General features: G+C 55.1%; 1 protein-coding gene across 1 annotated transcript in view; it reads left to right on the top strand.

The window, feature by feature from the left end:
* The first annotated feature begins 5902 nt into the window (after nucleotides 1–5902).
* Nucleotides 5903–21620, top strand: part of GALNT9 (polypeptide N-acetylgalactosaminyltransferase 9) — a 74696-nt gene continuing 58978 nt past the window's right edge. The window contains exon 1 of the mRNA XM_074356095.1: nucleotides 5903–6550. Coding sequence (XP_074212196.1) covers nucleotides 6310–6550 — 241 coding nt within the window. The 5' untranslated portion in view covers nucleotides 5903–6309. The remainder of the gene's footprint in view (nucleotides 6551–21620) is intronic.

Here is a 21620-nt window from a genome sequence, read left to right on the forward strand (position 1 = left end):
GGGTAGCTGCTCCGTGGTGCCGTCAGGGACTATCCCTCCTTCATTTTTGTGTTCTGCCATCCTTAATGTGTGTTGACCTTCATCCATATGCTTGTAGCTTCACAGTCACCAAATGGCTGCTGCTCCTCCAGGCATCACATCTGATATCCAGAGAGGACAAACAGAAAGGGCAAACGGAAAACTGGCCCATAAAATCAGTGCCTTTTAATCAAGGAGGACGATATCTCCCCACCCTGCAGACTCCTGCCTTCACTCTGGCTGATACGACCTCCTGTCTCAGTCCATTTGAGCTGCTGTGACAAGATACCACCAGGCCGAGTAGCTTATGAACAACAGACATTTATATCTCACGTTTCTGGAGGCTAGAAGTCCAAGATCATGGCACCAGCGTGGCTGGGGGAGGGCCCTCTCCTGGGCTGCAGACTGTCGACTTCTCGCTGTATCCTTACCTGGTGAACGGGCGGGGGGAGCTCTCTGGGGTCTCTTTGTGAAGGGCACAAGCCCCATCCTGGGGGCTCCCTCCTCATGACCTAATCACCTTCCAAAGGCCCCGCTTTCTAATTCCATCAGCTTGGGGGGTCAGGATTTCAACATGTGAACTTTTAGAGGGGACACAAACATTCAGACCCTGGCACCATCCATAGACCTATCACGGGTTGGTGTCAACTAATCAAGGTTTACTTCTTGGTCTAAAATGGACTCTTGTGGCCAAGAGGCATTTGTTGTTATCTCTGACCTCTGCTGTTGCTCTTACATTCGAGAAGGAAAGGAGGGTGGGTAACCAACGGACGGCCTGCCCCACTGGGACTCCAGTCCAGGGCTTGCAGCCTTAGACTCACCTGCTCGAGAATCACGCCCGTTTGCATGAGACCCCGGCCCCACCAGGAGTCAGGCCGCCATACAGCTGGCCCGAAGTCCCAACACCCACATCCCGCCAGCAGCTGGGAGGTGTGCCGCAAGAAGCTGGTTAGGGAAGGGGTCCCCAGGTGGAGCAGTTTCAAACATGTCCACAAAGAGGTGCTGTCTGTGTCCCGCCCTTGAGTCTGGGTGGTGGAGGCGACACTACGTGACTTCCGAGGCGAGGTCACAGAAGGCGACGTGGCTGGCCTCTCGGAAGGTTGGGCTTGGCACTGGCAACCACGCTGTGAGGAAGCCCAGGCCACACGGCGGGGCCGGTGTGAGTGGAGGGGCCGGGGGGGCGTGCAGACGGCCCAGCCCAGGTCCCAGCCAGCCCCTGCCTGCAGCCACAGCCACACGAGTGAGCGAACCTTCAGATGATCCCAGCTCCCGGCTTTTCAGTCAGCTTCGCTCCCTGATGCCGATGAGGGCCCCAGACGTCTTCAAAGGCAGGCGGACCTGTCCTGTGAGTCCAGCCTCAGTTACAGACGCCCTTGCTGAACAGCTGAAGGCTGATGCTTCCAGCTGCTGTGTGGTGGAGCTTCGAATATCCTGACGGATTAATGGTTCACCAGCCCAAGCCCCTGTGATGAGGAGACACCTTAGCATTACGCTCCAGGAGGAAACAGGAGAGATTAATCATCAACACAGTACAAGAAAGACTACATTTTAGGAGAGTTTACTGGCAGGAGTGGCAGCTGAGAGCAGAGTTTAAAAGCTGGAGCCAGACAGCTGGGGTTGATTCCCAGCTCCATCTCCTATACCTGTGTGACTTTTGGCAGTTATCAAACCTCTCTGTGCCTCGATTTCCTCGTCTGAAAAATGGGTACAATGGTGCCTCCCTTTGAGGGTTGCTATGAAGATTAAATGAATGTAGTTTGTTGATTTATTGTTCGTTTTCTTTCTCTTTTTTGGGGGGGTAATTAGGTTTTTTTTAATTAGGGTTTTGTTTTTTTTAGTGGAGTTACTGGGGATTGAACCCATGACCTTGTGCCTGCCAGGCATACACCCTACCCCTGAGCTATAGCCTCTGGCCCCTGAGTGAAGTCTATAAACTACTTGGACCAGTGTCTGGCACGTGGTAACACTATTTCAGTGTTTGGTAAATAAATTAAGAGCCAGAACCGAGGCTCTCGTAGATGAAGCTTTTGTTCTACCTGAGACCAGCGAGGAAGAGACATTTGAACCTGCTGACAGGTCCCTTCGGGAAGCTGACGACACTGTTGCGTCACGGTGCTCATGAAGCTGGGTTGGCCTCAGGCCCCACGGGGTAGATGCAATTTAGGCTGTGAGGAAACTTGCAAATTCTGTCTCCCTTTCAGAACGTTTTGCGGAGAAAAGAGCAGAGAACGACTCCTGGCATTTCCATCGGGATTAGCACTCCCATCCACCCCACCTCCCACCAAACCCTCGGCCTCCTCGTCCCTCCGTCTCACTCTCTCTCACACAGTCCCCTGCTCCCCTCCCCATCCCACCCAGTACATGCACCTTCCCAGCCTGGCACTAGTTTCCTCTCCTGACTCTTTGGATCTTGCCTTTTCTGCATGGGGGAGGCAGGAGGCAGCTTGGCCTGCAGATCTGGAGTCTCCTCACCCTTCCTGCTCTCTAGCACCCCGTGAGCCCCATCACCCGCCTGAGTGCCCATCTGCGGAGTTAATGGCCGTGTGGGCTCACCAGATGTCACGTGGGGGGCTTCCAAGAGGAGACCTGTGGCTAACGAGTAGACTCTACCAGCATCTCTGTCGACTCTTGAAAGCCGCTCAAAGTCAGGTCTGGCAGCCTAAGTCAGAGTCGGGGAAGCCAGGATGGGAGCTGGGATCCTGGGGTGCCGTTAGCCCCCACTTTGCCTCTGGGCAGGAACTGGAGCTGTCCAACTGCTCCCGCAGCTCAGCCTTTCGAGGTCAGTTGCTCGGCGAGGACTTGGCCCGCACAACCTCAGGCCACTTCCAGCAGAGACTCTCCAGTGGGAGGAAGCTGCTGCCATTCAGAAGCTCAAGTTTCAGTCCTCAGAGGCTCTGGGCTCAGGAAAGTGGAGCAGGTGCTTGAGATCCAACCTCATCAATGAACCTGGTCTGAACCAAAATATCCCCATGTCACCCTGCTCTGAGCGTGCGGTGGAATTTCACCCCCACTCCAGCTGCTTGCACTGGGCGGTCTGCGTGACGTTGTCTGGATGATAAGTTTGGGGCGGGAATAGCAAAGGTCACTTCTAGGCTGGGGTTTAATAACCAGCGCGAGGCCCTCCCTCCTCAGCCCTCCCCTCCCCCGGCACAGCCACGGGCAACACTCAAGGTGATCGCTCTCTGAAGGTGGGGTCCCGAGGTGGGGAGTCCGCAGAGCTCCCCTGTCCACCCCCGTGGACATCCGTGTTTGACACATTTGAGCATGTGTGAGACACGGCCCTGTTTGTTTGAGCTGTTGAGATTTGGGCGTTTGTTACTACAGCATAACTTAGCCTACTCTGACTGATGCATGGAGACAGTAAAACATGGCCTGCCCAGCTCGACCTGTGAACAGGAAAGTCCCTTCGCTCCACGAGACAGGAGAGAATCATTTACACCTGACTGTTGTCTCAAAGCGAGCCTCCCGACGGAGCCTGACTTTATTGACATCAGAGAACGTTCCCTGGGGCCTCTTTGTGTTCCCACTATCCCACCTTCCCGGGGCCAACACCCAGACGCCTGCCCTCCTCACGGCTGCAGCCACCAGAGTCCCCTAGGATCCGTCCATGCCTTCCCATGTGACAGCTGCAGTCCCAGTGGGGGTCTTCCCAGACCAGCAAGTCAGCACTTTGGACTTCAGGCTCTTTCCTGGCTGCTGAAGGGCTGGCATCTGAGGGAGCCCCTGGGAGGCCGGGGCTTTGTCAGAGGGAAGAAGCTGGTGGTGGTGGAAGGGAGAAGTGTGTCTACAATGGCCCTGCCTCATATCCACATATTGTAGTACATCTCACAACTCATAGTTGAGCATGCAGTGCATTTAAAAAATCAAATGAATACCAGTTTGCTGGACTGTGAGCTGCATTCCCCTCCCTACAAAGTGCCCCCGATCTTCCCAAGTCAACGTGATTGTATTTCAAATGAAACCTCATCAAATATTGATGTGTATTTGGGAGGTGTCATTTCCTACTAAACTTTAGAATGCAGCACAATGTATTGATATGAACAAAATAATGTTTTCTCCTGCAAAACCACTTTAAGATCACTTTCAATAAACATGTAAAAAAGTGCCTTTTTTTTTTTTTCTTGAGCGACAGTGGCTAATAAATTTGACTCTGAAGCCAAATTGTCTAGGCTTGAATCCCGGATCCATGCTTTGCCCTTGATGTGACCTTGAGCAAGGCACTCATCCTCTCGCTGCCTCAGTTTCTTCATACATGAAATTAGATAATGCCAGCTCATACCGTAATGTGGTTGCTATTAGTCTTAATCAGTTAACAGCCATAAAGGACCCAGAACGGGGTCTGGCAAAACCTTACCGCTGCGTTAAGTGTTAGCTGTTTGTATTATCATTCCCAAAGCCATCCTTGAAAAATTGGGAAATATCTTACAGCTTGGCATTTTATAAACAGAAAAATACACGATTGCTTAAGGAGGGACACGGGAATGGCTATTTATCAAAAATAGACCAGTGTTTATCAAACTTGCTGCATTGTAAGACTCTCCTGGAATGATGATTAAAAACAGAATCCAGCTTCCTTCCAGAACAAGTGATTTATAGGGTGAACACCCTAGGGACAGCTGGCCTCAAGTTCCAGTGGGGGGTCCCTCCCGGCGGTTGTCCTCTGAATTTCTGGAGGCAATGTTCTGAGAAAGAAAAGGAAGTTTTGATGAGGGAAAGGAGAAACACGTCTTTCAGCTCTCAAGAGAATCTGCCAAGAGGCACAAAACCTCCAAGCTGGGTAGGCTGGTGTGCCCGAGGCCAAGAAATGAGCAAGAGTGTTGGACTAAGAGTCAGAAGACCCCAAAGTCCCCGATACATTCAGACACGGACACACACACACGGACACACACAAACGACGTATGGATACAGTTTCTATTCTATCCGCCTCTGTGTAGTGAGGGACTAGCACACGCCCACTTTTAATGAATGTTCCTGCATTCATTCATTCAGCAAAATTTCCAGAGCACCAGCTAAGCCTCAGGCATTGTTTCAGGCACTGAGGATTCAGTGGGAAGTGGACAGACAGAATCCCCTGCCTTCTGGGTGCTCAGGCCCCAATGCCGCTGGAGATTTCTCCTCTTGGACCCGGGCTGTCTGCAAAATGCAGGCTTGGGGCTAGATTGGGGATGGGAGTGGAGGCCAGGTCAGCCAGATTTGCTCTCCCCTGAGGTCTGAGGATCGCGACCTGGAGAACCCGACGCCCTCTCCTGGTGGGTTTCGCTGTTGGGCCTGAAGTGCCCCTAGGTACCACTGAATCTCAAGCTGGGTCCACCAGCCCTTGAACTCAGCTCTTCCCAGCCCTCAGCCCCAGAGGAGGGAGGGGAGGGAGGCCGGGAGTTGATTCAGTCTGGCCTAGGGAAGGAGGGAGAAGGGACAGACTACCAAGGGGGCTTTGATCCTACGGTGCCCCCTCCTCCCCACAGACTCCCCCACCCCCGCAGACTACGCCACCTTGACCAGGCACTCCCCAAGACCCCGCTTCCGCGGGTCAAGTTTGGGGTTTATTTCGAGTCTGGGGAGGGGCTGTGGAGACTGCCCGCGCGCTCTGCTCTCACCGAGCCCGCCCGGTTGCCCTTGTTCTGGGTCCCCAGAGCGCTAGGCCCCGCCCCACTCCGCCCTGCTTGGGCGCTGGCAGCGCGCACCGGACCTTGCGCCCGGCGGGGTGGGGTGGAGCGGGGTAGAGGTGGCCCTGGAGGGGGCGGTCCCGGAGGAGTGGGCCTGCGGGGGCGGGCGCGGGGCCCCGCGTGCATGCTGATGAGCTGGGCGGCCGCGTCACTTCGCACCGGCGCCGTGGCTACGGGGCGGGCAGGAGCTGCACGCCAGCCGAGCGCCTGCCGGCCCGCGCTGCCCTCGCTTCTCCGGGCCCCCAGGCCCGCCCCGCCGCTCCCGAGACGGGGCTGCGCCCCTCTGCGGAGGATGCCGGGTGCTCCCTGCGCCCGCGGCGCCGGGCAGCCCCTGCGCGTGGGGACCCCGGGAGGCGGAGGGGCGCGCTGAGTGGGCGCGGGTGGTGCTGAAGGGACAGCTCCCCGCGGCCGAGCGCGCGGCCGGCCCGCAGCCCCCGCCCGCAGCCCTTGCCTGCAGCCCCCCGGCTCGCAGCCCCTCGCTCGCAGGCTCCCGCCCCAGTCTCTGGCCCGCGGCGAGCTGGGCTGGCTCATGGTCCCCGAAGCAGCGGGCCAGGCGGAGGCTCTTGTGGCCACCGGGCCCACGGGGATGCCCCGCGGGTGAGGCAGCCCCCAGCTTCCAACCGCGTTCATGGCGGTGGCCAGGAAGATCAAAACTTTGCTGACGGTCAACATCCTGGTGTTCGTGGGCATCATCCTCTTTTCGGTGTACTGCCGCCTGCAGGACCGCTCAGAGGGGCTGGTGCAGATTGTGCGCAGCGCCGACCGCCGGGTGCGCAGCCGGCACGCCAAGGCGGGCGCGCTGGCGGAGCGCGAAGCCATCCTGCAGCGCCTGGACCACCTGGAGGAGGTAGTCTACAACCAACTGAACGGTGAGCCGGCCCAGCGCCCCGCTTGGGACAAAGGCGCTGGGCAGAGAGCCGTGGAGGGAGGAGAACTGTCCCGGTGCTTGGGACACTGCGCTGTGGCCCAGCCGCTGGAACCTGCGCTGACCCCAGGGGCCTGAAGGCCAGCCAGGGCTGGGATGGAACTCCCATTGCTTCGGGAGTAAATCGGGGAGAAGGCGCATAGGGAAGAGAAGGGCTTTTTGAGGGCTCCGGGCAGCAGAGGGCGTTGGCCTGGGTGACCACTCATTCATTCCCTTGCCCAGTGGATACCTGAGGACCCCAACCTACCAGCACACATGAGGGGACTCCATCTTGTTCCCTGGGGGAGGGGACTTGAGAAAACTTCTAGAGGTTGTAAGACCTGCTTTAAGAGCAGACAGTGCCCAGGTCCAAGAGTGAGGCGGCTTGCTGCGCTGTGTGTGTGTGTGTGTGTGTGTCCAGGAGCTGCATGCATCATGGCTTAGCCTGGACCCCCTCCACCTCCTCGGTGAAGAAGTGGGGACAGGTGGAACGGTAGTTCTGCCCTTCAGAGGTGTTCTTTAAATGTTGGTGGAGAAAAGTGTCCCCCATCCATTGGCCCTGTTCAACCTCCCGACCTGGGGATGCTCAGGGCTCGCTACACAAAGTGTTGTTGTGGGCGTGAGACGTGAGCCTCCGACTCGTAGACAGATAGCGTCAAGGGCCTAGCAGGGGCTTGGCAGTGTTAATTACTTAGATGGACCATGTGCCTGGGAGCCTGGCGTCCTTGGAAGCTTCTACAGGAAGCCCAGCTCCCAGGAGTGGGCTCCTTGTTTCACCCCCAGCAGGTGCGGGTCACCCTGAGAGTCAGGGTCGGAGTCAAGGAGGGTCAGAGCCGATGCACAGCTGTGGGAGGAAGAGTGCTTTCCCACTCTGGGCTGCAGTGGGGCAGAATAAGTCGGTGCTGCTCCCCTGGCTCACTCGGCTGAGGTTCAGGGAGGAAGGAGGGAAGTCTGTTTTCTCATTAGTGGCCTTCCCCTTCTGTCCCATGCTATTCTGGCTTCTGCACTGGCAGCCACAGCAGCGCCCCCAGGAAGTGTCAGTAACAGTCTCTGGAAGGAGGTGTCGGGGAGCCAGCTTGCATGGGTGGGGCTTGTTCTGCACATCCCCCGGCCCGATGTGGGGGTCGTCTCTGGGGTTCCTTCCGAGGTCCAGCTGGCCTCTGAGCGGTGATTCTGAACCCGAGGCTGGTGACGCGCAGCTGCGGGAGTCACCTGCAGCCTTGCCTGCCGCTCTGGGAGACCAGAGCATCTGCTGACTTCCCAGGCACTTCCTCCACACCCTGAACTCCTGGTTTTCCTTTGGAGGTACTTTGGTCCTTCCAGAGTCTCTGTGGTCCTTCCGATGTCTCCCATTCAGGTGAAGCCTCGAGGGGAGAAAACTTTAGTTCAACTGCCACTTGACCGTCCGCGTGGTGATTCATCTCCGGGAAGGCAGTGTGCCCCAGTAATAGCACACGGCTTTATTGAAGTGTATTTGCCAGGGTGTTATGGTCTGTTTTATGGGGAGAACCAGAAGATTATATAAAAACATTGGCAGCACGTTGGGTTGTGTAACATCCCCACGGCCAGCTCAGCCCCACGAGCCGTTCTCCTCGCTTCATGCTTCAAGGTGAGAAGGAACCAGGATTCTTGGTGGCAGAAAAAGCCAGGACCTTCAGCCACCTTTCCCGACACTGACAGGAGATAATGAAGCGTTTCGGGAAAGTGGAGTGTCATGCCCAGGCCCACCCCAGCCTGTCCCTCCCCCTCCTCCTGGTTTCTCCCTCCTCACTCCCCCCTTCTCTCCTCCCTCCCTCCCTCCTGCCTTCCCTCTTCCCACTCCTTTTCCTCCCTTCTTTTTTAAAAAAATCTTTTCTCCTTCCTCCAAATCTCTTCCTCCTCCTCAATTTTCTTCTTTCTCCTTTTTTTACTCACCCCTTCCTCCATCTGTCCCCCTGCTCCTGTCTTTGTCTGCCCGTCTCCCCCTCCACCCCCCGCTGTGACGAGTCTGTCTTACGTCCCTCTCTCAGGCTGTGCACCTAGCAAGGTGTCTTACCCAGGTGTCATTCAGGATTTGTCCCTGGAAATGACCAGAGAGCCCCAATCTAACCCTCATCCCGGGCTGGTCCCGAGGGACAGGACAGTACAGCAGCGGGGTCGACACTTGTTCACAAGAAGTCGTTTGAAAACAGAGCTCGCCCTTTCAAACTGGCCCAGGTTCCTGTGTTAAAGGATATTGAAGAACAGCAAAGAGAATGCTTCCTGGAGGAGGCAAGCCGCTGCCCTTGCATCACTGCCCGCTGTGTTTTAGATCCAAGGGATATGAAATAGGTTCCTGGGAGCTCCTACTCAATACTAACTCAGCTGAATCTAGAAAGGAGAGGGAGAAGCCTAAATGAAGTTGATTTATTGCTTATTTTTCCTTTGCCTGAAATGCTTCTTGGAAATACTTCTCCTGACTTGAAGGAGCTGGGGGGATGCAAAGGCTGTCCTGAGGGAGCAGGACACAGAAGCAGGACCTTCTTCCCAGTTCTCCCACACCCTTTCCTCGGCTGGTCCAGTGACCTTTACTTGGGATGTCTTGCTGACCTCAGCAAAGATTTATTAAGTAGTGTGTGTAGATTCAAATTCACAGGCCCCTGGGGGGAAATATCCTTTAAGGAGGTGCAGTGAGGTCACGTCCTTTATGTGCACGAGAATTTGCTTCTAAACTCAGTGCTGAGGGCGAGAAAAAATGTTTCTAGACAGAAATCATCCTTCTGAATCTCTTACATCGTACATAAAGCACAGCATCCCTGGTTCTGTGCCTGCGACTGGCGCAGTCAGTCTTATGAACAGGGAACTGGAGAACCTCTAAGCTCAGCGAGGGGAGGGCGAAGATAGTCCCCAACTGGTTGACTGCATGCTCAGGACCTTCTGCTCTCTCATCGCCCTGGAGGAGCACAGACTGAGCTGGAGCTGGGACGGGGTGCTGAGGTTTCAGTTTGGGTTTGTGGTTGCTTTTGAGGGAGGTAATTTCTAGAATTCCAGACCCACATGCATTAATCCCCTCCAACTTGACCCACCCCAGGCCAAATCCCTGTGACACCCGCTACAGTCTGAGGTCAAAGCCATGGGCCCATTGTACAGATGGAAAAGCTGAGGGCCAATGAGACAGCAGGGCTTGCCTGAGGCTGTTTAGAAGGTTAGTGGTGGCAGCTGCTAAAAGCTTACTTGGTTCCAAATGATCCACCTTTCTGCGCTTATCAAAAGTTTTAAGTTAAAATAAAAGGAAGTCCAATTACGGTCTCTCAGAGGATGGCCTGAGACGTGTCTGGGTGCGGGCCGCCTCCCCTCCTCTGGGAAGAGGTACTTGCTGCCCCTGAGCTCTCTCAGAGAAAGTCACACAAATGGACTGCTTTGCTGTTTTTATGTTGTACACAATACCGGTGCTGTCATTCACCTGAAGGTGGGAATTTTTGTCCGTTTTGTTCACAGCTCCAGTGCCAAGGGTCTAGGGCGGCTCCTTGCATGCAGTTAGTGCTCCATAAATATTGGTGGGCACTGGGCCCTAGGGGACACGAAGCGTGGCCTGGGCCACCTTGGCCCAGAGCCCGGCGCCTGTGCCCTAGTCCAGTAAGACTTCTTCCACCTTGAAAAAAAAAAAATGAGTGAGCAAATGACTCTTTCTCTAAACAACTGATTGCTTTTGTGTAAAAAGAAATTTATTTTAAAAGACAGTTGCAAGTCACCACCTTACCCCCAGGCAAGAGGTGACTCTGCAAATGAGTGCAGTGGAAACAAAGCCACGCTGTTTAATTCCAGCGTGACGTGCCTGTCACCAGAGGCTCTGGCCAGAGGTCTGCCCTCTCTTTGTTAAATGGGAAATTCTCAAGTGAAAGGCACGTGCAGGGGCTGGATTAGCATGAAGCCAAGACTTCCTCCTTGAGGAAATCAGGAGGCTGAGATAGATTATATAAGGGAGTAAGTCTCACGGTGTGAGTCAACGTTATTTAACACCGTGTCCGTTTCCTCCTTCCAGTCCTGTCCGGCGTGCTGGTCCTTGCAGGATTCCGGCCCCACGCTTTGGGAAGCCCAGGTCTGTAGCAGAGCAGCAGCCTGAGAGGATAGTGCTGTGGGGAGATTTTTGGAGGCAGGGGCAGGAAGAGAGGGGAAGGAGGTTGTCAGGTTGCTAAAGGCGTGTGTACCCAAAGCTGCGTCCATTGGAGGGAGTCCCCGATTTTGGATCAGGAAGCCCAAATCATACCAATAGTCTGAGCACCATGAGTTTTAACAATAAAAGCCTATTTGAACTGGGACCAGGGGACATCAGGAGGTGAGAAGGAGAAGGATGGAGAGCGAATGCCAGATGCTCACCCAGCATTTGCCTTGGACCTCGGGCGGCAGAGGGGGCAGCTATCTCCTCCACGTGCAGTTGTCTTCCCTGAAGCGCTCACTGTAGCAACAGGCAGGTGTCACAGCCACGGAGCTGAATTTGGGGAGGTGTCCACAGGTTTCCTACCTGTGTGCTTGCTTAGGGTTTCCAAATTCCCACAAGTGCACAAGCCATGCGAGGACAGCGCGGCGCCCCCCTCTGGCGTCCAGGCACAGGGTGGGTGTCCCTTTGGTACTGTTCAAATGACAAAAGGATGAGTGGAAGGGGTGGGTGGAGCCTGCAGGAGAGCGTCGTGGAGGAGGGGCCGAGATGGGAGAGCCTCGGGAGGACCTGGTAGCCCCACTGGACCCGTCCTCGCCTCCCGTGATACGCCTGTCCCAACCCGCCTACCCCTGAGAACCCTGTGTGCACACGTAGAAGGTGCTGGTTTCTCAAGAGGGCTTTCCGAACCCCTTCTAAGCATTAGCAGTTCCATTCTGAGGATGCTTAAGGTATTCCACTCCTAGGGCATGTGTGTCCCATCAGAAGGCATGCCCCACTCGTTGTGAGTTCTAATTCCAGAAGTGGCTTCCTGCTGATTCAGGGCCTTTCCATCTGAGTTCTTCCGTCTCCATCCCCCTCGAATCTGCTTTGTGAGTTACAACGTCCTGCTTTGCTGATGCCCACAGTTAAAGTGCCGTGGCCAGAAAAATAGCCACAGTTTCTTCGGGATTTAATCATGGGTCCTGGCAGTTCTCACATCAAAATGGCAGCATTTAATTGGCTGGCCATCCCCCCCGCCCCCCTGCCCCAGGTCATTGATTGGCTGGCCTTCCCCCCCCCCCCATCAGTCTCCCAGCTGCCCCAGTGTGGTTGATTTACTACGGAGAGTGGAAAAAATAGTTGGTACTTCCAACCAGAGCCCAGCCACGGCCAGCTGGGGCGTGTGACACCAGTCGCCTTTTCCGTTCTCCTCCATTGGAGCCGCCTGCAATTACATTTCACTCACTCTGAGAAGATTAAGAGCGGGTTGGTTTTGCTTTTTTCCCTTCGCCTTTGTCTGTGCTCCTCTGCCTGCTGTTCTGGGCTCTGACCCCATCCGACCACCAGTGAGTCAGAACAGTCGAGGCCACTTCCGGACACAGAGGTTAGCACTGAGCCGACTTGAGCCTGCGTTTGGAGGGACGAGAGGCAAGGAGGCTTCGCCCTGCGGTAAACACCCCTCATGTAATTCCCTTGGGAGGAGTGGACCTCACCAGGGCTGGCTCCATCTGGAGACTTACGACTGCAAATCCTGGGGGCCCTGGGCTTCTAGGAATAATTCATGCAGGTGGTGATCCCCGCCTTGGGAGTCTGCTGCAGCTAAGTGATTGCATTTACAATTCAGCTCAGCAATCTGCATATTTCAAAGGTTCTGGACTATTTTCTGAAAGGACAGTTTATCCTTCGTTGGCTGGAAACTCGACAAAAATAAGTCTCTGTACATTTCCATATTTGATGTCCCACTGAAGACATTCCTGAATGGGATCCAGGTCTTGGAACGGCATGGTCAGCTTCTCCGTTCTGCTCTCAGAAAGCTTAGGGACCCGGGAAGGGACGATAGCTGGGTGTCAGGGAGGGAGAGGCGAGGCCGATTCTCCGTGTGATGGATCCTGGGAAACTCTTCTGCAAGCAGATGACCCCCTCTCCGGAACGAGCGCAGAGGCGCCTTTATCTCTGTGTTGTCCACTCCCCACGTGTTCCTGATGCCAAGTCAGGATACAGGAGTGAAGGAGGTGCAGCCCCTGCCTCTCGGGGCTGACGTCCCAGGGAGGGAGGCAGGTGATGGACGGTCGTGTCAGCAAGTTGACTCCAGGCAGAGAGAAAGGCCATGAAAAGGCAGAGTGACGGAAAGTGGGTGGGGGGCAGGGACCCCACTTTAGATGGGGTGTGGCTTGAATAGCATCCTCCCAAATTCAGGTCCTCTCAGGACCCCAGTATGTGACCCTGTTTGGAAATGGGGTCTTTGCAGATGAACTTAGTTAAGATGAGGTTGTAGTGGAGTGAAGTGGGCCCTAAATCCAATGACTTATAAGGTCAATGGTGGCCTTAAAAGGCGAGGAGAAACACAGGCACAGAAGAGGGAAGGTCACATGAAGGCAGAGGCAGAGATGCGTCAGGAAGCCAAGGGCACAAGGGATGCCAGCAACTCTGGAGGCTGGACGAGGCCGAAGGATCCTCCCCTCGAGCCCCTGGAGGGAGCGCAGCCATGACACCGAGTTAGCCGTCTGGCTTCCAGACCACGAGAGGACAAATGCCTGTGTGGGGGGGGCACTAACTCAGAGGGGCTCAGGGAGTTCCTCTCTGAGATTGAGCTGAGATGTGAGTGGAGGGGCCTCCAGGGGGCGAGAGGATTTAGGTGGGGGGGCACCCCCACGTGAGTGGAGAGGGCAATGGGGGAGGAGCATGGTGTGCGGGACGACGGAGAGGCAGGCAGGGCCCTCGGCATCCTCCGCCCTGGGGAGAACGTGGGGTTGTGCTCTAAGGGAGGGGGTGACACCGTGAACGTTCTCTATGCCAGGAACCTGTGGACTTCATCTGTGACCGTGGGAGTCTGTGCCTTCTGTCTAGCTGGCTGGGATTTTAAACACATCTGTGGTTTCACTCAGACTTGTGGGACCCAAGTGAAATCTGTACGAGGGTCACAGCACACGATCTGAGGGGCTGGACGGTCACGGTTCTGTGCCCACTCGGCCTGTGAACTGAACCGGGGCCTTTGGTCAGGGCTTCTAGCATTGTTGACATCTGGGCCAGATAAGCCTTTGTGCATGTGTTGCAGGATGTTGAGGTATCTGGCACCCAGTAAATACCAGTAGCCCCTCCCCCACCACCTGCAGCTGTGGCATGAGAATCGTGCAGATATTGCCTGGCCTCAGTTTGCTTGTCTGTGAAGTGGGGATGGTGGAAGTACCAACCTCAGTGGAGTGGGGGCTAGAGGAGTTGGCCTGAGCGAAGGGGAGTGTCTCCACGCCTGGCACGATGGTTGAGCCCACACTGCCCAAGGTGCAGGGTGCTGCGGGCACCAGGTGGTTCGCCACCCCAAGGAACGTCCCCCATCAGTCCTCTGTCCCCCTTTCTTATTGTACCAAGACAGGCTTGATTCAATAGCAATGTGCCTCTCACATGCTCTGAACTTGCCAATCTCCCTTGAAGGCAGGAACGGACCTTCCCAGGCTGAGCATCTTTGTCTGGCCCTGTATTCAGCTCTACTTTAATAGCCACATGCTGTTTCGTGCCCCACTGACTAACATTTTTGGACAAATGATACAGGTCTTCTATCTTTGGTAGCAATACATCACTTATTTAAGAAGCAAATTCACTTCATTTAAAAGTGTATCAATTTAAAGAGAGCTGTTAAGTAATGTGACGTGAGCGTTCTGCAGAGACGCAGACACCACAGGCAAGATGGCAGAGAGAGCAACTTCAGGTTGCTGTGGGGCCAGGGTGCTCGAGGGCTCTGGGCTCAGCACCTGGTCTAGAAAGGTGGCCTCCCCTGGGGTCATCGAGTGATGATGTCAGAACTGATGAGGGAGATGCTGAAGTCTGGACCCAGCACTCTCTCCATGGCTTTCACAGGCTCTCAGTCTGATAAAACATAAATGAAAATAAAACAACCCACCTGTGCAGATACAGCCCTGCCCCCTGGGCCCCAAGAAGGTTGCAGCAGGTGACAGCCTCCAGGCCACTCCCTGCACACCCCATCCTGCCTCTCTTCCTGGGTCAGGTCCATCTCAGTGGGCAGTCCCACTGCTTGCCTGGCCTGATCGAGAAGCAGGGACCCTCAGATCCTGCCCAGAGGGGCCCTGGTCAGAAGCCTCAGCTGTTGGCATTTTAGTTTTAAGTAAATGAGCCCAAGTACAATTGTTCTTTAAAATGCTGTCCCATGTCCTGGCGGTGCGCCAGAGAAATAATGAGATCTACCCTGTGCCAGGCCTGCTTTGAATCCTCACTTCCTACTCCTGTAGCCGTGCCTGCAGCCTCCTGGCCGGCCCAGAGCAGCCCCCTTCTTACTCCCTTAGTTTCCCTGCCCTGGTTGGAAATGATACTTGGCTGCAAGGCTGGAGGGGCAGCTGTGCGCAGAGGGCTGGTCCCGTGGGGGACAGGTGGCAGTGGCTGGCACAAGGGGAGGTCCTAAATGTCCTAATTGTGTGTGGACTGACTTGCCAGGATGGGACCTCTTGGAGGCTGAGATGGACTCAGTCCACAGCTGGTTTGTGAGCTTCCAAGTATGTTAAAAAAAAAAAAAAAGAAATCTCAACGCAAGGTTACCATAATTGTAGCATATTTTAGAAGTTTGTGTATAACAAGTTAATGCTTTTAAGTAATTGTGCTGTTCACAAGCAGTAATGGAATTTGTAGAAGTAGTGGTCCATATATACTAATATTTGTAGAAGTACAGACCCCTTGGTCCGAGAATGCAGTGCACTTCGAGTTATGTGATGAAAGCTTTCTTCTGCCCTGCTGCAGGTCAGGAGTCTGACACGGGTCTCCCAGGGCTAAAAGGAGGGGTCCCAGCAAAGGCTCCAGGAGAATCTGTTTTCTTGCCTTTTCCCCAGTGTTCAAGCACCCTTGTCCTGCGTGGTCCTCACTTGGTCTCCAAGTCCAGCAGAATTTCTCCTCTCTGTGCTGTTCTCCCAAAGTCGCATCTCCCCCCTCAATTCTTTGCCCACCTCTTCCACTTTTAAGGACCCTTATGGTGACACTCAGCCCACCCAGATAGTCCAGCTCAAAGTCAGCTGATGAGTGACTTTAATTCTCTTTGCCATGTAACCTAACCTATTCCCATGTTCTGGGGGCTGGGATGTGACCACCTTTGAGGGGCTGTGATTCTGCTAGCCACAGTAAGCAAAATACACAGACTGCTGAGTACAGACACGTGTTAGGGAGCAAAAGAAGACAGGGAGGCTGAAGTGTTGGGGGGAGGCACTGGCCTCTCTGCTAGGTGCCCAGGGGAGGCCTCAGGAAGAGAGGGACTTTGAAGTGAAGACTGAAAGGGAGAGGAGAAGATATGACCTGCAGAAGCCTATGGGAGAGAGCCCCAGGCCCAGCAAGTGCAAGGGTCCTGAGGCAGAGTGTGCCCCGTGTATTGTGGGGAATGGCTGGAAAGCCGTTTGGGGGAGTCTGTGTTGGAGACTCACATTTGGAAGCTCACACTCCAGCTGCTGTAACAAGGTACCACAAACGGAGCGGCTTAAACAACAGAAACTTGTTTTCTCACAGTTCTGGGGGGCTGGAAGACCAAGAGGAAGGTGCTGACATGGCTGGTTTCTGGTAAGAACTCTCTCCTGGCTTGTGGACAGCCTCTTCTCTGAGTACAAGGTGTTCTCCCTCAGTAAGGTCACAGCCTTATCAGATTAGGGCCCTCCAGTGACCTCATTTAATCTTAATTATTTCCCTAAGGCCCTTCTCCAGATGCAGTCACATTGGGGTTAGGGCTTCAGCACACGACTTTTAGGAGGACAAAATTGGAGTTACCCACATGCAGATGCCGACACCCACACAGCCTTACGATCTTGCCTAGACCAGGGAGTGAGTGCAGATGGAGAAGACACAAGTCAGCCGAGTCCCGAGCTGGGACTCTGTCAGGAGAGGCAGGCCAGTGTCTTGTCCTAGGACTCCAGGGGACCAGCCCTGCCAAGTGCTTTGATGGGTCACACACAGTGAGCACTGGGGGCTGACCACTGGCTCCACAGGGTGGAGGTGACCTGGATAAAGTCAGTTTAGGTGCGGGTCGGATGGAATTAGAGGTGTCCAGCACAGAGCGCTGCAGCAAAGCACTGCTGGTGTTGAGGCTGGATAATTGTCAGTGGTGGGGCGCCATGCAGTGAGGAACACGGAGCAGGAGCAGTGTCCTTGGCCCCCACCCACCAGGTGCGGTAGCACCCCCCTCCCAGTTGTGACAACCACAAATGTATTGCCAAATGTCCCTTGGGGGCACCCGCGCCCCCCACTGAGAACTATTGCTGTAAAGGAGGATGAATGAGGGTTGGCCCTGCAGAGGGAGGTGGGGCTGGCAAAGGGCGCTGTTTCCAAGATGGGAATAAGGTGAGAGGGGAGGAGAGGGGCAGGTGAGAGGGCCAGACCCCAGCATGGGAGGCCGGGCCTGGCTAGCTCCTCGGACAGCTCCTCCCAGGCGGGCTTCTGGGGCAGGGGGCCTGCAGGCAGGTGACTCAGGGTTGAGGGGCGGGGAGATGAGATGTCATTTTCTCCTATTTTCTCAGGGAAGCAGGAAATAAAGTCATGGCTGAGGCAGAGAAGTGCAAGTCACCTTCCTCCCCACTCCTCCCACCCTCCGTCCTTCCTTTCTTTTTTAAAAATAGCTATAGAACTAAATGGATTTTTTTTAAGTGTATGTCTGGCTATGTATTATCTATGTTTTTCAGAAGAGGAGGCATTACAGAATGTGCGTTATGAAATGGGGACAGTGGGTCCGTTGGACTGAGAACCCCTGGCCTGTAAGGTGGAGGTGGATGTCCACCGGATGGGGGATCCCCTCGCAGGGCAGGCGGGAGACTGGGGGAAGGTGCTGAGGGCCTGAGGGCTGCAGGTGTCTGCACCGGGAGGAGCTGTCGCTGGATCTGTCTTGCCACCTCCCAGCCCTGAGGGGAGCTGGTCCCCTGCCTCTGCTCCCCCTAAGGGCAGTTCACCCACAGGTCTTCTCCGAGGGAGCGGGGGGAGGTTGAGGAAAGATCTAGCTGGCTTCAAGGGTGAGGTGGGCATTGGTGGGGGGCTGCCTGGCCAGCTGTGCCTCCTCCGGGATTCTCACCTTGGACACCACGTCATCTCCAGCACCGTCTCCCCATCATCCTTTACCTCCACCCTGAAAATGATGCAGCCTTTTGGAGAGTGTTCTCAGGGTGAAAGGCTGCCCTCCTTCCCACACTCTGACCCCCTCTCAGCCTGCACGTTTCTGGGTGAGACCCCAGGACAGGGGTTGCTCGCAGCCCCAGCATAGAGTACTAGACGTTGGTTAGAACTTGTTCTGAGATGTTTGATGCTCACCCGATGGTAACAATAACCAAGATGGACATTCCATGTCAAGTCCTGAGGTCCGTGACCGTGTCTGGTGCTCACAGCAGCCTGTGCAGGAGATGATCCTTGATTCACCGATGAGGAGACCAGGGCCAAGTGCGGTCAGGCCCTTCAATGGTAGCAGTGGGATTTGGACCCAGGCATGCAGGAGCCACAGCCCCTGCCCTGGACTGCCTCCTTGGGGTTGGGCTGGGAGGACATCAGCTTGGTTAAGCTCGGTGGCGAGGGCTTACACCTCCTTCCTCCTACGTCGAAATGACTCCTTTTACTTTTAACAGAATAGCTCAGTCAAGCCAGCTCTGTGTGCAGCCCCCACCAGAAACCCGGCAAGCCTCGATTTTATTTCAGAGTAAGAAAGTAATGAAAAGTGCCTGGGTGATGCAAGGGACTGTTTTCACACCATTTGAGCAGACTGCGGGAAATGCATTAATATTCCACATGCTTGAGCACTTAGCAGTGGACACAGGGAAGCAGACAAGCTTATCTTCCCTGGTGGAGGCAGAGGGTGGCAGCTGAAACGTGGCTGCAGAGCCAGGCCACCTGGGTGGGCTGCCCTGCTCCTTGAGACCTTCACAGCCTTGCTCTTCAGTTTCTTCACCTATGAAATGGGTTGAAATAGCAATTATCTCACAGTATTATTGTGAGAAGTGAAGGGAACATATGAGCTCTCAGGCAATGCCTGGCATGTGGCTTCCACTCAGCAGGGACGACCCAGCTGACTTCGATCAGCGCTGACCTCATTCTGCTCATCCACAGCCCCCTGACCTTCCCACCCCAACTTCACCACCTCAGCCTGTAATTCCCTTTCTGAGGCAGCCTCACCCCTGATGAGTAACGCTTTCACGGGAAGTTGCGGAGGGGAAATCAGGGAGATGGTTTAATCCAATTCATACTTTATTCATAGAACAAGGCTGTTCTACAGGGCACAGGAGTGTGTGCCCAGAGCTCGGAGCCTGGGTGCCTTCTTCTGAGTGTTTATAGCCGGGTAGGAGGGAGGCAGCCACCCTCCCGGCATCATCTGTTTTCTAAGGCAGCAAGTTATCAGTGACAAAAGAGATGACGGTGGGGATGGGTTCTGGGGTTGTGTTGAAAGCCAGGTGGGCTTCATGGAAGAGGAGGAGGTTGGAACTGCACATTGGAGTTTGCTGGATCTGGGTTCAAACCCCGACTGAGTGACCTTGGCCAGACAGTTCCCCCCATTGAGCTTGGGTTTTTGCATCTGTGAAATGGGAAGAATGATCATCCAGAGCACTTCCATTCTTCCATAGGATTTTGAGATTAGATGAGATAATGCATGTGAAAGTGCCTGACACACAGTAGGTCCTCAGAAATGCGAGTAAAGGCAATGGAAGGAAAAGAATTGAAGTGGGGCAGAATTTAGACAGATGAGTAACATGATGCCTCACAGTAACCATTTCTCAGTAAATATTTGTTCACAGGACGGGTGGATGGATTTATGGATGGGCAGAGGGAGGAAGGAAAAGGGTGTTTGCGTGGAGGAGTGGATGGGTGGGAAGGTGGTTGGATGATGGACAGGTGGATGAGTGAATATGCGAGGAGACCCCATAGAGTGAGCAAAGCTGAGCACTGAGAAAGGGAGATGGTATCTGGAATGGCTGAGGAGGACAGAAGGCCAGGGAGGCGGCTCGGGCCCCAGTGCACACTTGTGGAGGTGGACAGCTGGCCTGGCAGAGGTGTGGGGTCGACAACCTCACATCTGGCGTGGCCCTGGCGTAAGGGCGTTCCACCTTTGGGGTGGAGACACAGCACTGGGCACTGCCCGGGGCTGCAGGAAGCCTTGTTTTCTTCCTGGGGCTGCAGAAATCAGAGCAGACTCCGGGTGGCTGGAGGGGAGAGGAGAGATCTCCAGAGAGCCGTCCAGAGAGATGAGGAGGAAAGACAGGTGGTTTTGAGTCCTGCGGAAATCACCCCGCCCAGTTCGAGGCCTTCTTCATCTCACTTCTGAGGCCCCCCCCAGCCACTGGAAGGGAGATCTCTGTCCCTGACCTGGGGGTCTTCGGGGTCAGAAGGCCTCAAGAAGCAGGGACCCACTGGTCCTCAAGCAGGGCCACCTTACATCAGGTGTCTTCTCTCTGCAAGGCAGCTCTTCCTGGCCCAGGACCCTGCCCCCAGTCTAGGGCCCTGGGGATTAGAGGAATACCTCTTGGGCCCCACAGGCTCCCCACCCTTGTTTCTGGTCTAACTCTAGCCCTAGGGAGGAGCCAGGAAGCCACAGAGCTGTGTTCAGTGAGCTTGGAGCAGTCGAGGGCGGTTCTGAGGGTGGGTCTGGGGACGGGCACTGCCAGTCTGAGCTAACCTGACTCGGTGGCCAACGCTGCTCACACAGCCAAGACGCTGGGCCAGGGGGCAGTGGTCTTGCAGACTGGAGCCTTGCAGACCATCCCTGACCCTACCAGACCCCTATCTAGCCTTCTGCTGCAGTCCTGCCTGGCCCTCTGTTCCCTCTGCCCGAGCACCGTGCCTGCGTCGTACCTGCCCACATCCGGCTGCACCTGCCACCCCTCTGACCTCGAATCTTCACGGAGGCACTTGACAAGGGGTCCAGGACTGTCACGTCTTGGTGGGAGTGGCTGGGTTGCTAAATGTGGGTGGGAGAGACCCAAACAGCAAAGCCATGAGAACAGCTCCCGTGTCAGGAGACATTTGACTGTGTGTGTTGCCAAAAGGGCAAATAATGTGATAATCCATCATCCCAAGTGTCACACACACTGTCCTGTTCAGCCCACAGCAGCCCTGGGCGGGGGCACTGTCCACTTCACTCAGATGGGGAAACTGAAACACATGAAGGCGAGTATTTCGCCTAAAGTTAGGACATGAGCAAACGTGGGGTTTGGATTTTGGTAGCTTGGCTCCAGCCCCCAAGCAGGACCAGCTTGAATATGTTCTGGCTTTGTTTGGGGTAAATAGGTGAGGGGACAGGGGCTGAACCAGGAAGAAAATGAGAGATGGGACTCCGCCCCTGTCCTGGCTCCAGGAGGTGGAGAGCCCAGCCCCACAGCTGCCCAAGGAAGGGCCGTTTCTCCCTGGCTCTGTCCGGGTGGCTCCAATCTGAGGGGACGTGCACGGCTGATACACATTTAGAGAAGGCTTTAAACTTCCAAGTGGATACTGGGATGGATTAAGGCTTACGGGGCTATTGGATGGAGGGAGTGTAGTTTGCTTGAGAGAAGGATGTGAATTTGGGGGTCCGGGGATGGAATGCAATGGACTGAATGTCTGTGTCCCCCAAATTCTTTTGTTGAAGCACTAACCCCAGTGGGATGGTGTTAGGAGGTGTGGCCTCTGGGACATGACGAGGGTTAGGTGAGTTCATGCCGGGGGCCCCTTGATGGGATCCGTGGCCTTACAAGACGAGGAGACAGAGATCTGTGGGCACACACCAAGGAGACCACTGAGGACACAGCAGGAAGGCCGCCGTCTGCAAGCCAGGAAGAGGGTTCTCACTAGGAGCCAGGTTGACCTGGACTTCCAGCCTCCAGGACCATGCCCAAGATGACTGAGCTGGGCGGGGCTGGGGAGGGGAGGTACCAAGCCGTGTGGCCCTCTGCATTTGCAAGGTTGGCGTGATCTCTTGTGCTTGTCCATCATTCCTTTTCTGGAAGGTCACCGT

This window comes from Camelus bactrianus, chromosome 32 (genome assembly GCF_048773025.1).
Source record: "Camelus bactrianus isolate YW-2024 breed Bactrian camel chromosome 32, ASM4877302v1, whole genome shotgun sequence".
NCBI classification, from domain to species: domain Eukaryota; kingdom Metazoa; phylum Chordata; class Mammalia; order Artiodactyla; family Camelidae; genus Camelus; species Camelus bactrianus.